The sequence below is a fragment of the Etheostoma cragini genome, chromosome 4 (assembly GCF_013103735.1).
Source record: "Etheostoma cragini isolate CJK2018 chromosome 4, CSU_Ecrag_1.0, whole genome shotgun sequence".
In the NCBI taxonomy this organism is placed as follows: domain Eukaryota; kingdom Metazoa; phylum Chordata; class Actinopteri; order Perciformes; family Percidae; genus Etheostoma; species Etheostoma cragini.
Window position 1 is genome coordinate 5,375,103 of NC_048410.1, and position 16,137 is coordinate 5,391,239.

General features: G+C 39.9%; 1 protein-coding gene across 1 annotated transcript; it reads left to right on the forward strand.

Annotated features, from left to right (window-relative positions):
- Positions 1-424: 424 nt before the first annotated feature.
- lrrn1 (leucine rich repeat neuronal 1) lies at positions 425-13,360 on the forward strand. The gene is made up of 2 exons (XM_034868716.1): positions 425-823; positions 10,171-13,360. Exon 2 carries the CDS (start codon positions 10,337-10,339, stop codon positions 12,488-12,490), a length of 2,154 nt encoding a protein of 717 aa, XP_034724607.1. The 5' UTR covers positions 425-823; positions 10,171-10,336; the 3' UTR covers positions 12,491-13,360.
- Positions 13,361-16,137: the final 2,777 nt, after the last annotated feature.

A 16,137-nucleotide genomic window follows, 5' to 3' on the forward strand; every position in this document is an offset into this window, starting at 1 on the left:
CAGCAATGAACATCAATGTTGGGGTGTTGGGCATGCATGTGTAGGCTAAACCTCAAATAAGAAAAATTGTCTGTAAGGCAGAGTTTGCCAACAGCAAATGTAGATTATACTGCTTTTGAGCTCAATGTTTACTACGATCAAAGAGAAAGATAATACTGATAATAAAAATATTCTGAGATTACAGATGTCTGTCTGTGATCTTTCAGTGACACAAAGTAACACATATATTATCATCATCAAGGATTGCGTATAGAGGAGGAGGCTTGTTTTCAGCATTAATGCCATGTAATACCCCCCTCGCCCCATGCCCCGCCGCCCTCTCCTGCCTTTGTTCTCATCACAACAAGCCCCGAGCAGATGGTGCTCTGCTTTGCTTGTCCGCCAGTGACAGACAGGCGCTCTCGGCCAATAGCCTGCTAGGGAATCAGCTGACTGGTCTGGACAGCGCCAGGTGTTTGTTTTTTTTTAAATAATTTTCCTTCTCCATCCGTAGGAGGAGCAGGCGACGGCACAGCAGAGGAATATCAGGGCGACAACCCGGACGGTGGTGGGTTGTAGGCAGCAGGTTGGAGATCTCCGTGACGACCGCACCATGCTTCTTTCCGAGGCTCCCTGTGACTGATCGGACACGCAAGCGACAAATCGTTGTAAACATCCGCCAGCTGAACCCCTTAGGATACTGGAATATGCGTTCTTACGCTATTTGATAAGACCGTTCACTTGGCATTATAACATAGATCTTATTTATTGTTGTGTATTGACGCGTATATCTGGATAAAGGACCCGTGCGCTTGAAAACATACCGGACTGGGATGCCAACAAGGTGAGACTCCTCTGGAAAGAAAAGAAGGGTTTCCACTGCTGTAGTCTGTTTCTTTAGAAGCAGCATTTTGTGAGGAAACAATATGGGTTTAGTGATGCGGTTGGCAGCCACATATCATCTAAACCTTTAATCAAAACGTTTTAGTCGTAGACAATTGTTGTGTTTATGTATAAAACCATGCACACTTTGTGAATAGGTTTTAATTCAATAACATGTTTCCGTGCAAGGGCGATGCATTGACTTCATCTAGGATGCAGACACACTCAAGGGCATGATCCTTTTTCTTTAAATATTATTGCGGTCTGGTTTTTACTTCAGTATTGAAATGAGTTTAGAATACACGTTAGAACATTGGACCTCACGGCGTAATTGATCCTGTGTGTCAACCCCTTACAATGCGTCAAATGATAGCACAGAAAACAAACTTTGATCTCGTTGCGGTGCTTGCAGTGCCAACAGGAGCTGCGTGCGGCGTGCCTAACGTTGTGTAGCCTACATGGGATTTGCATATTAATGTTAAAGTATGTCGGCAGATGTCTCGATTTCTCGTTCTAAGCAATAAGTCCGCTGAGTCTTGAGACAGACAATTAAGGCCCTCTGTGAAAGATGCTGTGGTGAGAATGGGGTTGCATTGGCAGGGGGTCCATTGTGGTTCACCAACGCTGCTTTTGTCGCTGCAGCTGTTGCGCTTTTGTGATGGAGACTGCTGACTATCATCATTTAACTTTGGGCAGAGGGACAAACTATGGATGATAAAGGGATTTGTTTTTTAATGTACGGGATTTACTTATGCTGCTCAGTTTCTGCCCATATGACTCTATCAGTGACCTCTTTTAACAACAAACTGCTGTTAGTCCTCTAGTCTCTGTGGACCTCTGGGGCAAATAAAAGACTTTCCAGTACAATAAACATCTAAAGTAAACAGCTCAGTCTCCTTGTGAGCAGTTGCTCATTTTATTTGAGTATAAAGACTTTTTTTTTTTTGAGGTTTTGAGCCAAACTGCTGTTGTCTATCCTGGACATGTCACATTGGAACAACGGCTGTTTCATTTTTGTAAACTTTGTCTTGGTTGGTGCTGCACTGCCGTTTTTCAAAAGAGCAAAAGACTATATCATTCCTTAAAATTGAATGAACAGGATCACCCGATTGATTACACACATTACATTACATTGACAAACGCTCTATTGTCACACTATCAACAGAATCAAGTTTAAAAGAACATCTTAAGTGCTGCATAGGCACACACTTAAGATGTTCTTTTAAACTTGATTCTGTTGATAGTGTGACAATAGAGCGTTTGTGTTTCAGGCAGGTGTGTGTTGTGTGTGTGTTTGTGTGTGTGTGTGTGTGTGTGTGTGTGTGTGTGTGTGTGTGAGGGGGGGGTGGAGACAGCAGGGCTCATTGGAAGGGGTAGAAGGCTTCTCCCCCTCACCAACATTTAGGTCCCAGGAGTATAAGGCATGATGAGGAGGGGGTGGATGGGTTATTGAGCTTATTCCTATAAGAAGGGCTGGGGCATTAACCCTTTGTTCTCTGTGGACTACAGGCCTCAGAGGCAACAGACACAGATCAACTCACCCTATTCTCCCTGACAATAATGTGTGTTCTGTAGCAAGTACAACAGTTATGACTTTTTTCATGGCATGGACATGTGTTTAAGTGTCAGAGACAGACATTCAGAGACCAGAGACACAACTGTGCTGCCCCTTGGCTCTGTGGAACCGAGGTGTGTGTGGTTGGACAACAGGAGCCCCTTGTGGGTGGCCCTTTGTGGTCCTTTTCACCCAGTCAGGTCACGTGCCTGGCAGAAAAGACTGGATCAGGCCCAGCTGCTTGCCTCTAGCCCTTAAGGACTTTAGCCTCACAAACACAACATTAATATGCAATAAAAGCAATCGTGACCCTCACACTAATAAAACTATAAGATCAGCAGGATAGTGTTACAAACTTAGGCCACAGGTATGGGGCCAGTTTGAACTTGAAAGGCAAACAAGTAGGGCTGCACAATATATAGTTTTTTTTAAATCATTATCGCAGTATTAGCTGCCGCAATATACACATCGCAAAAGGCTGCTTCATATTGCGATAGACATTCAGACACATTTTGTGTTAGTTGAAAGAAAATATCAGTAGAAATTTAAAATTAAAAAGAAACTGTCCTTTTTCAGTTGAGCCTTTTATATTCACTTTAATGTTAAATTTGTTCAACAAAATAAGGTTGGAAATGATTATCTTTCATTTGTTTTGAATTCAACAAGCAATTTGTTCTATTTTAGCAGAATACTGAAAACTGCAGAAATGCAGAACGGAGCACACTTTTATACGTTTTTTTATTGCAAGAAATGTTGTCATCGCAATATTCAACAACCTTGTTGCATATTTTCCTCATATCAAGCAGCCTTACTAAAAAGGCAGATCAGCAAACCTACTGGTTGGATGGAGGCTGCATTTCTTGAAAGCAAAATCTGACTTCACTGTAAGAGGAGGTGGCTTTAGGTCAGATAGTATCTCTTATCAACATGAAAAAGTGGATCCACTTGCTTTGTGCAAATGTTTTTTTTATTGAAAACAACATTGGCATGGAGCATACTGTAGTATTTCATTTCACACATAGCATTCACACTAAGAGCAATCATTCACACTTAAGCAAATAATTTCACATTCAATGTAACACTGTCCATCAATAAAAGGGTGAACATTTTAAATAGGTAGATAGATAGAGGTAGAATTGGCATCAGCTGTATGCTTTACCATTGAGTGGTATTTCAGACTGGATGTGCTGCGATGATACCTCAGTTCCCAACGACAAAACACACAAATCGCTTTGGTCTTGTCAATGGAACCATTTGGCAACTTTTAAAAGTAAACTTTCCATTCGGAATCTTATTGGCGTCCATTTCAGCGTCTCACGCTTGCATCCACTCAAAACGTAACATTACTACTCTTTGGCCGGCTCACAAGCCCATACAAGTGTGTGTGGCCTGCCTGTTGTTTTGCTTCAGGTCTAGCTAGATCCGGTGTGGTGTTGTAGTTTTTCTATTACTATTACTAGTTGATGCAACAGCACGTGAAAAAGTGAGAGAAGTCAAAGAACGTTAATCTTTTGCGGTAAAAGAATTGACGCCATTAAAATGGATTTGCGTTAACGCTGTTAATGACGCGTTTAATTGACAGCACTAACGAGTGCTTAAAACTCTTTAAAAAAGCTGCCCTACCCATTAATCTTGCTCAGTTAACCTATTTTTTCGGGTAGAGAAACTCATTTTATGGCTCTCTCTATTCAAATTAAATGGCCCAATGATAAACTTGATGACTAATAAATTAAATGTTGCTTATTTGTGCTTTAAAAGACCTGTTTCTAAGATTTTGGAGTAATAGCAGCTTCCGCTCTTGTTCAGATACACTTACACTGCAACCGGCTCTTACCATAATACCTTACTAGCAGTTGTTTCACCAAGACATTGTTGTATAGTTCAGAGAGGGGCTGAGGATTTCCACTCAAGTGTCCCTTGACACTTACTCTTCCTGGTTGAAGGTGAACCAGTTTGAAAGATGCAGCAATCAAGCGACTGTAAAATCAAAATCACGAGTGTTGCTGATGACGGAGTTGTCTCCAACCAGGGGAGACCTAACGTGAATTGTCCAACAATGAAACCTGCCAGCATGTACACAGGAAAAATCACACATACTCTTACCTCTTTAAATGGTCATAATATTTGTCATGACGTGTCTTTCTTTACACATTTGTTGCGAATATCAAGGGGAAGCAATCCAGACAGTTATACTGTACACACGTTTGCGCCATTGTTTCCTCTCTATTGTGCTCTGGATGGGCGAACACAGTTCTACAGGAAACAGTATGCTACAAGCATTGTTCAAAAAAAAAAAACTCCTGCTTATTTGAGACTCCTGCTAGGAAGTGGAGGGTCTTATAAGGGCTGCAAAACATGAGAAAAATATGCGACAACACTGTTGAATATCGTTCAACGATTTCTTCTATTGAACACATTTAACACTGAATTAATTATAAAAAGCACAACAGTTACATTTCAACGAAGAATGACAGTTGCATTTCAATGTGCAGTTTTCTGCTGATATTTCCTTTCAACTAAAGATCTGAGTGTCTATTGCCATATTGGGAACCTTCTGCGATGTTTAAATTGCAATGATGATAAAATAATCAATTTCTTGCGCAGTCTTAGGTGGTATATTAAATTCTTAGAGGGAGGGGAAGGAGAGAGCATGAGAGGCGGATGTGAGCATGAGCGAAAGGATCACAGAAACCCATTTTGGGCACAATGAAGTCTTAAAACTCTCATCATCCTAGGAAAAGGATGTGGTTTACATGACTATGTAGTCTCTAAGGGAGGTGTAACTGTTGATGTGTCTGCTGCTTGGACACATGTTTCCCAATAGGCTGACAAATGTGTGTTTATCTCTATTTTTTCTGGGAAAAAGGGACATTGGAGTTTTCACTTTGTATATTGTATGTTTTTTTCTCTTCCTGCGTCTTGCTGTGACAGCACCAGTCGGTCCTATATACTATTACCCCTTGTTGAGTATCCTTGTAATTCAGGTTCTGTCATCCAAATCAGGAGTGGTTTTGTCATCTTTTTTTATTCAGTTTCTGACAAGATGTGTTCATAGGCTCCCTGGGGTTTGTTCATCTTACTTGCACCATGTCTCATTTTTTCCCCCCTCATTTCTGTTTTTATCTTTTTTTGTGTGTGTGCAGATTATTTTAGTGAACTAAAGCTTGAAAGCAAACCTGGTCCAGTGGGGTTATATGTGTGTGTCTCCCAAGAAAATCCTAATGCAAGACTCTTGTTATCCAATTGAAATCACATTTTCTTTTTCTCATGTCACTCTCAATTGTCATCGTATTCAAGGAAGGATTTTCTTGATTTCTAGATGAGCTTGAGTGTCCCCAGACTGACGTTTTCAGAAATTTGAAAACTGAGCCTTGGGCTCAATCAGTCAGAGTGGGTCAGAGACAGACTTTTTCTAGGAAAGGGCTTTCACATCTTCCGTCACTCGTTGTCATCAACCTGGATTATTTAAAGTTACATACACGGCTGGAAATGATTACTTTCTTCTCATCAGTAAACGTCACGGACATTTTTTCTACAGTTCAGAAGAAAAATGTTCAAACATGTTCAATCCCTCTCATTCTGTTAAAAAATGAGAGTCTGAGGTTGTGGCTAACCTGTATGAGTGTAGTGACTGTTACTGTCATACGTACGTTGACACGTTAGTTTGTTACAACTTTAAAGGTAAAATGTGTCTTAACTAAAGTAGTGTTTGCAAGTAATGAGAAAATGTTTGTGTAGTGTACCACCTACGGAACTGTTTGGATATTTTTAGGTCTTTTGTAAGTGACATCTTTGTAATTATATTAAGACGCCAATTAACAGGTTAAATCACTAAGTGACAGTTTTTCTACTGAGATGACAGGGATCTACTTTCATGTTATGCAGGTAAAGTGAGCATTTCAATGGATGTCTGTATATGATCATATTAACTTTAACCATTGATAATTTATTGTGGAAAGATCCTGCAATGTAAAAAATAGGCAGGGCTAAACCCTGCAAGGCCTCACTCAACAGACGCAGAACAGAGATAATTAATCAAACAACAAAGAAAGGATCTTATCTAAGAACTCTATCTCCACTTTGGATGCCTTCACCTGCAGCAGACAACAGCCTCTGGCCTAATCCATGGCAGAGGTCTTCAACGTGAACTCTGTTTCCAGTGAACTTTGCTTGTTACTTAAAGTTTGGACATGGGACACTGTGATCAGCCGTTGCTAGGGCTGGAATTATTTCTTGACTAACTTGAGTAGTTTGTTAACTAAAAACCATCAGCAAAATCTGTGCGTCAAAAATCAGCTTTGTTACACAGCCCACTGTGTTTTGCACGGTTAATTTTAATGTCAGACAACATGCTCACGGGCTGTGTAAAGGTGACGTGCAAAGAAATGAGACAGAAATAAGAGGTAAAACCGAGCTGGTTATCTCCAGTCATACTTAGGTTTCCTAAGCAGGCCTAACCCAATGTTTGTACTGTAGATTAGGGGACTCCATCTGATACCTAGGGCATCAGTCAGCCGTCTCCAGGTCATCTGGAGGCGGTACCAGCTAAGAACCATGACAATACCGTGAAAAGTTTTCCAATTTGGAGGTAACTTATTAAATTAGTGCTCATTCACACGGCAGTATCACCAAATGGCCCATCTGTGTGAAGTTCTGTGTTGTTTTTAGGTAGGGGTGAGGGTATACAATAAATAAAAATAAAAATGATGGCTGAAAAGTATATAATAGAAAATAACCAGGTTATCTAGTCTAAAGGATGATGCGTTTACATAATCAGATTTCTGATCCATTTCTGTTGGGTTAGTGTTAAAACACCTGTCCCACTTGTGAGTCCTGTGTCTTTGATCAATAAAAGCTGTACAACAGTAACACCCCATTTAACACACCAGTTTATGTCTGAAGCTGTTTGTATTTTCTTTCAAGTATCCCATTCACAAGTTCAAAGGTGGCCGTGGTTACAACCTCTGGGTTTTTCCGTTTCCTGTCTTCCTGCCTTTGGTGTTGTGTTGAGTGTTCTTCCACCTGCTGTGTGTATACATTTTTCCTGTGGTTTTGGGACTCTCATCACAACGGACCTGTGAAGCTTTTGTCAGGATGCCCTAGACAGTTTTTAGTTGATGTTCAAAACCAACAGGATGTTGATACAGATTTTTTCTGTCTTTTAAGTGCTCATAGTTATATCACAACAGCATTTTTTTCAGCTAACCTACTTTTCACTTTGACAAGTGTGTCACATTTTTTGTGTTCAGAAACTTTTTAATCTTACATTGGAATACAGACAAAGCTGTTAACATTTATCGAATGGGGAGAATCTAAGATTAACCCCATTTGTGGATAATACTGTGGATGAGGAAGAATGTTAGAGCAGAAAATTATCCATTAAAATACCTGGATCTAGTTCTTGATGTTACATTTTTCTTTTTCCTCTCCAACACTAATTTGATAATAAGATTCTCAATAATAATAGTTTGATGCTAACAATTTAGGAATGGGTCAAAGGTGCACAATTACATTTATTCGTAGTCGTAATTCTTAGCAATTAAAACATTTTGCAGTATTTACTTTCAAAATTTTCCCATTTTTCTGTTTTTTTGTGCTGTTTGTTTACATATTTCAATACTGTGACAAAATAAAATTATTTTATATTGTATTTTTATGGGACAGAATATTTAGTCATTGACAAAATTACAACTATTTTCATAATGACATTACCAATGAATTAACACTCCTTCTTCATGCTGTATTTGTCTCAGATTCCACTGATACATTGCTTTTAATTAAAGTGCAAAATTACCTGTTTCTCTCCTCTGGGTTTGAATCTATTACACTGCCTCAATCTCCTGTTCAGTATCTCCTTCCACTAATCCTAACCGGCGCAGCAATCGTCATAATATACATTGCTTTATCTTAAAGACAAGACATTGGACTATCTCTTTTTCTCTCGTGCTCCGCCCTGTCCCAAAGGGAAGAGATGTGTTCTTGTTTCTCTGGTGCTGTTGCCAGGCAGTTTGCATTCAGATGAATTAGTCAGCTCTCTTGTTTGAAAGCCTCTTAAATGCTGTCTTCTTAAGCTGGGGTTGTCTATAAAGCTGTGTGGTGGAGAAGGCCATGGTACTGTGGTGCTGCTAAATGGCTCTGCACTGGATGGGGTGCCGTCTTTGGTAAACAGATCTAACTAAGTATTGGGATCTCTGTTGCTATAGGATACTGCACACGCTTGTTAAAGACGTGCTAACAACCTAATCCTGTTAATAAACAATGGTGAAGGATAAAACTGTTGCATAGAAAATATACAACATTTGCATGTGAACAGAATTATTGACTGAGTGAGACACATATTTCATATAAATGAGAAAAAAGTATATAAAAGTCATGGTTTAATCCAAATCATCATCACAAGACTAAGAGTGACCCAAATATCAAGGTGTTTGTCACAGTGGTGCTTTAAGCTAAATGCTAATCTCACTGACAATGCTAACACGTTCAGCACCTACATATGGGCACTATGATGGCAGGTGTGGTTAGCTATCCAACTCACCCAGGGTGATAAACATCTCAAAACAATCAACAATTCAAGTACACAATTAAAACGTGGGAATGCAGAGAAAACAATAGTATAATAGTAAACTTATCCCAAATATATCAAATGAGTTTCAAGTTAAATGCAGGAAACGGCCATGGATGTCTTGACAATATGTCATGGCAATCTATTCCATAGATATTTCAGTCCGAACCAAAGTGGTGGTTTGACATTTCCATCCCTATATAAAACATTATATGCTGTAATGCCCATGTATTTAGACATTAAGCGCTTAAAAATGTAGCACTGGTTTTGAGTGGAGGCTGTTGATTGGCAGAAGTAATGCTTTAACTTCCAAGGCATTGTAGTAAGTGTTAATGCCCTATGGGCAGGCAGATGCCCATTGTACCTCACTGGAGCTCACATTCGCTGGACCAAGCGATGAAGCTAGATTAGAGTCTCCCACACAACCCTCTCCTGTAGTCTTAGAGTTAAAGAATACTCCTCAAAGTTAACAATTTTCCTTCTGTCATCCCAGAAAAAAATCTTAGGTGTGCTGAAAACTTTTTTTTCTTCATGTTTGCCCTAAATTCAGAATGCAGAAGACGTAGCATTACAAAATTAAGAAGTGCATCTTTTTTTGCTTTCTTTGAGGCATGACACATACTAATATCTCATAGTGTTTGATGATGTTCGGAGAAACTAATGATCGAGTTCTTATGGGCCTGTTGGATAGATGAAAGCCCTCAATGGAATTTGATCTGTTTCCAAGTACTTCAGAGCAGTGTTTTGTGCAGGCATTGTAATGAGCTGAACTTGCATTTTCTCAAAACTGTTGATGTTGCACATAACTCGGTTTCACAAGGATAGTGGGGCAGCAGTTGTTGTTCTAAGTCAGTCTGTTGTCTTATGTAATTGCTTCATTTTCAAGAAAATGAAAGATTATGTGATTATCCAATAATTGTTACAAAAAAATAGTCTGCAGTCATGCTAGTTGCTCTGTGCCTGGGGTATTTCACTCAAACCCGCAAATTGAAACGCAACCTTAAGCTCACAAGAGAAAAAGTAGTGAGATCCCTTAAAGTCATGAGGATTTATCCTCTCATGAACGTCTTTTCAAAATGTGGTGTCAATCTATTCAACAGTTGGTAATTATGCATTATATACCTTTTAAACATGGGGGTTGAAACGGTTGTCTGTATAATGACATATATATTTTGTTTTTCTTCTCCAGATTACTCTGGGGCTCCAAGATCTTGATGTAAAATTCTACCCTCTGCTTCAACCCCTGATCGTTTCACTGGACTGGAAGACCTACAGTAATCAGCGAAAAGTCTGGTTGATGACTGTAACACACTCTCTCCCCAAATCATCTGCACCTCCTCCTGTCCTACACCAGCATGGCTAGACGGAGGTTAGACGGCTTACCTCTAGGCCAGGTCTATGCAGGCCTGATGCTGGTATTGATAGGACTATCCTTCGTCCAGAGCAATGAGTGCCCTCAGCTGTGTGTATGCGAGATCCGGCCATGGTTCACCCCTCAGTCCACCTACAGAGAAGCCATCACTGTGGACTGCAATGACCTTCGCTTAACACGCATCCCGGGAAACCTCTCCAGTGACACTCAGGTTCTCCTCCTACAGAGCAACTACATTGCCAAAACCGATGACGAGCTAGAGCAACTCTTCAACCTGACTGAGCTAGATTTGTCCCAGAACAACTTCAGTAGCATTCGAGATGTTGGCCTTACCAATATGTCCCAGCTCACCACACTTCATCTGGAGGAGAATCAGATCACAGAAATGCCAGATTACTGTCTGCAGGACCTTAGCAACCTGCAGGAGCTCTACATCAACCACAATCAGATCAACACCATCTCTGCCAATGCCTTCTCTGGTCTCCACGACCTGCTCAGGCTTCACCTAAACTCCAACAAGCTCAAGACCATCAATAGCCAGTGGTTTGAATCTACGCCCAACCTAGAGATCCTCATGATTGGGGAAAACCCTGTTGTTGGAATAATGGACTTCAATTTCAAGCCATTGGGCAACCTTAGAAGCCTGGTTTTGGCTGGGATGGATCTGACAGACATCCCTGGAAATGCCTTTGTTGGACTTGACAATCTTGAGAGCCTCTCTTTCTATGACAATAAGCTGGTCCAAGTTCCTCAAAGAGCCTTTCAGAAACTGCCTAACCTAAAGTTCTTGGATTTGAACAAAAACCCTCTGCACAAGATTCAGACAGGAGATTTCAAGAACATGCTGAGACTGAAGGAGCTGGGTATAAACAACATGGGTGAGCTGGTTTCTATTGACCAGTACGCTCTGGACAATCTTCCTGAGCTCACAAAGCTGGAGGCGACAAACAACCCCAAGTTCTCTTACATTAACCGTCAGGCCTTTCGTGATGTCCCAGCCTTGGAAAGTCTAATGCTGAACAACAATGCCCTGAATGCCCTGTATCAATCCACAGTAGACTCTCTGCCCAACTTGCGTGAGATCAGCATCCACAGCAATCCTCTGCGTTGTGACTGTGTCATACAGTGGATGAGCTCCAACAAAACCAGTGTCCGTTTCATGGAACCTCCATCCATGTTTTGTGCCCTGCCAACAGAAGTAAAGGGTTTGCAAGTGCGGGAGGTGCTACAGAATAATTTAGCAAACCAGTGCCTGCCTCTGATTTCCCATGATACTTTCCCAAGCCACCTCAACCTTGACATTGGCATGACCTTGGACTTGGACTGCAGAGCCATGTCCCAGCCTGAGCCTGAAATCTACTGGGTGACACCAATGGGGAACAAGGTAATGATGGACACCATATCTGAGAAGTACAGCCTTACCAGTGAAGGGACATTGAGAATTTCCCATATCCAAGTAGAAGACTCTGGTAGATACACTTGTGTGGCTCAAAATTCAGAGGGAGCTGACACAAGAGTGACAGCTATACGGGTGAATGGCACTCTGTTAGACAGCACTCAGCTAATGAAGATCTACGTCAAACAAACTGAATCTCACTCTATCCTGGTCTCCTGGAAAATAAACTCCAATGTAATGACCTCTAACCTCAAGTGGTCATCTGCCACCATGAAAATAGACAACCCACATATTACCTACAAAGCCAGGGTACCTGTTGATGTCCATGAGTACAACCTTACACATTTACAACCAGCAACTGAGTATGAGGTATGCCTCAGCGTCTCCAACATCCACCGACAAACACAGAAGTCGTGCGTGAATGTGACGACGAAGCAAGCAACCTTCGCTGTGGAAATATCTGACCAAGGGACCAACACTGCTCTTGCAGCAGTCATGGGAACGATGTTTGCAATCATCAGTCTGGCCTCTTTAGGTGTGTATATTGCCAAGAGATGGAAGAGGAAAAACTATCACCATTCTCTGAAAAAATACATGCAGAAAACCTCATCAATACCGCTTAACGAGTTGTACCCTCCTCTTATCAACTTGTGGGAAGCAGACAGTGAAAAGGAGAAAGAGGGCTCATCCGAGACCAAACCCAGTCAGGTGGACACCACACGCAGCTATTACATGTGGTGAGAACTTTCCAGTGGGAGATATAGAGACATGTTTCTTTCAGGAGCACAAATATACATACTTGCTTCTTCGTGTAAGGGAACTAAGTACTTTTTGCTTTCATGTTTTCTGTTTGTTTATTTAGTTTTCTCAGACTTGCTCTTTAAAGCAAATGATGAACCAAGATTTTCAGATCTTTAGTTTAGCATATTGCCTTTTTACCTTTTCGCCCATTTTGACACACAATATGGCAGCTTTGTTTAGCTTCCTGGATTTCTTAGTCACTGTGCTTTATTTTTAGTACTTGTTTTAATGAACACAGCATGAGCATTGTCACAGATTCAGTACACAAGCAAAAGAAAAGCTGAATTCCAACCTGTTTTTGACATGTTACGGTGGCAGTGCTATTAAAGACTGCCATCTTTCTTTCTCTTGTAAAACAGTTTCACTGTTGACTGTTGTGCACTGAAACATATATATAGATATACAGTATATATATATACTAATTTGTCTATCAACACAATGATAAGCTGACAAAGTTTGTTTAGACTTGATATACTGTCTATTAAATATTGTTAGCAATTCCTCTGTAATGTTGTATCAGCTATGACTTAAATTACCTTTTGTACATTAACTAATTATAACATAATAAGTATGTTTGATTTAGACTTTCAGTTTGCAGAGCACTTACTGTAAACCAGCAATAGAAATATGAATGTTATGAACTAGGTAAATAGATGTAAGGCTTTTAAAATTTCTTAAATATTACTTTTCTTATTTTTGCTAGAATATGTCTACAATCACTGATTTTGTTGTGGTTTACACACACAAACATGTTGTTAATTGAGGAGCAAGTTAAATAAAACCTTCTTTCCTCATATTTTTCAACCATGATTCGAACACCAGGTGTAATTTTTAGAAGACAGTACGTATAGTTAATTGTGTATACTGTACGTTAAATAAATATGCTTTGGAGAAACTGAGATTTAGAGGTTGAAAGTAAAGGTTGAAAAGCTTAATTATTGTTGCAGGGGAAAAAAAAATCATCTCATATTAATTTTATTAATTTCAGTGTGATGAGCGTAGCTCTAGGTGTTTGGTTACAACATCAGTGTTGAGAGAGAGAATGGAAGCTGCAGATTGCAGTGGGTTTGCCTCAAACCCACACTGCAAAGCAATTATTAACGAATAATAATTAGATTCTTGTCCCGGTACAATATAATTACAGCACAATATGCCTCGGAGTACCTACAGCAATTTCAAAAACAACAAAATTTGTTACTCAAAACCAAGACACTTGATTTGGTTTCTGCATGTTTTGTTCACTGTTTCTTTTTTTTACCAGACTACCTCTGTGTCTCCAAAGATTTAGAGAGCACCATGGGGAGTTTAATTCCGCTGAGACAAGATTGAAGGAGATGGTGATTGTGGATAATGGAGAGTTGCAGCAAGTACAGAGTGTAGCATTATTGCAACCGTGCTATAATCAGCCAAATGTTAAATTTTCTCCGCATTTTGTAATGTTTGTGGAATGGAATTTAGTCTCAGACTGCAAATTTGTCATTGTGTCATGTTGGATTTTCATTTGACATAACGTTATAGGTAGCTTTTCTTAATCTTGTCTACTAAAATGACATGAAATAATCATCTGTTGTCCCTGCAATATCTTTAAGAAAGAAACGTGTAGAGTCCACAACAATACAAATCAAAAGCTCTGTGGCTCACTGCCTTGGAAAGTGGATCTCCAGTGGGAGCCCAGATGTTGACTGACAGGTCTGGGCTTTGTGCTGGAATCAAACAATCTCTTGTTAGTCTCCCCTGACAACATGCTCGTTATACTCATTCTTTCATGTGAAGCATCCATAACAAGTTTATAAACAGTTAACTATAATAAGATTTCACACCTATAATATGGCACCCTATTTGTCATATATTTTTTTTGTTAATAAAGTATGTAGTATTTATTTAAACACTTCTTCAGTCCCATGATAACTGAACAAACTCCAAATGCTGATGAAGATCAAGAGAGGAAGATAACAGCTCTGGAAGAAATTGAGAAGGCGACAAAAACGACAAAAAAACAAAATGTATTGAAAAGTTACAAACATTTAAACAATCTTAATATCTGACCTACATTAAAGTGTGTTATAAAATATATTAATACTTTATAAAAAGTTACTTATAAATTGCTTATAAATGCTGATTATGGTGTTTAAAGAAAGTGTTACTAATACACATTATATACACCGGATAAAGTCCCTTGACTCTTAATGTCACACTACTGTCAATAACTGACTTGACTTTGTTTGCATCAAGAAATGCTGATGAATAATTGATTGAAACACTGTCTCATGTCTATCGGTTTTCTTTGTGCAGAGAGATGTCAGGAGATGCTGCAAGAAAAATGTCAGTAAATGTCATGGACCCTTTAGGGAGACCTGTGTCCTATGCTGAGAATTATGGACAGAGGAGGGTGAAGCAGTAGTCTGGCATTTGATAAACCTGGAAATACAAACTGTAACTCTGACACAGCCGCTGCAATCCTTTTATTGGCACAGAACGGATGAGCCTTGAAACCGTCTTAGCGGGTAGCGGGCAGACCGGAAATCAGCTTATTGGGACAGCCATCAATGAAAGCTTTTCAAATTGTGTCCTAGAGCCTGCACTGTGTCCCATTCCAGTGGCCTGTTTCCATGACAACCCCTGCTTCCATCAACCTGCGGGTACATGGCAGCCAAGTGAGAGAAGTCCCTAGAGCCGGAAATACCACTGACAAGGTCAACACCCCAGCAGGTGGGAAACCACTAAAACATCATGTCCGCTTTAAAAGGTGTGGAGCAAGAAAAGCTGGAGGTGAAGTAGAATGGCACAGTGTGCTCCTCAGCTGGGCTTCATGCTTCTTTTTAATACATCATAAAGATCTTGTTTGTAGGATTGTGAGGGCCCAACCAGTTAAGCAAGAGGAGTCACAAGTGGAGTTCAAAAGTAAAGGTTTTTATTTCCCAAAAAAGCACTACAACAAAATAAAGATAATGTTTTTGGGCCGGTAAAAGAGGTCAAATAAACAGACAGTAACTAAAGCTCTAAACATAAGAGACTGAAAAATACAACTGACCTACTGCAAAAGAAACAAAGGGGACTTTTATATTGCTTTATATTGATCAGACCAATATTGACACACAGGGGGAGACTAACAATAACACTTCCACACAAACTACAATGAACAGTAAAACCCACCTAAAAACCTATTCCAAAAGACATGTACTTTTACTTAACCTCAACTCAACAAAAACACTCAAATAAAATTTTAAACCCCAAAATATCTAAGGAGAGAACAAAGCTACCCCCCATGGACATAACAAGCAGTGGTAGTGTCCAATTAGACCACCTCCCCTATAAAGCTGCTCCAAGCACCACCCCTTTAAGCCAGCAGACTTCCTGGATCCCTCCCGGGTGTGGAATCCAACACTGGTAAACTCAAAAACAATAGTCATACAAACAGAATGACATCCAACCCTAAAAGATACTTCTGTATGGTCAACTAAGTAAAGTATAATGTGTGTGAAATGAACCAAGTGTCCTGTGAGTTATTTGTAACTAAAGAAATGTTTGCAACAAATGTATAATGTGTATGAAAGAAGAATATAAACTATTCCTAAGGAAAAATAAGG

Bases quoted from the DNA above. Each gene is read 5' to 3' on its own strand.
- lrrn1 (XM_034868716.1), top strand. From the start codon at position 10,337: ATGGCTAGACGGAGGTTAGACGGCTTACCTCTAGGCCAGGTCTATGCA.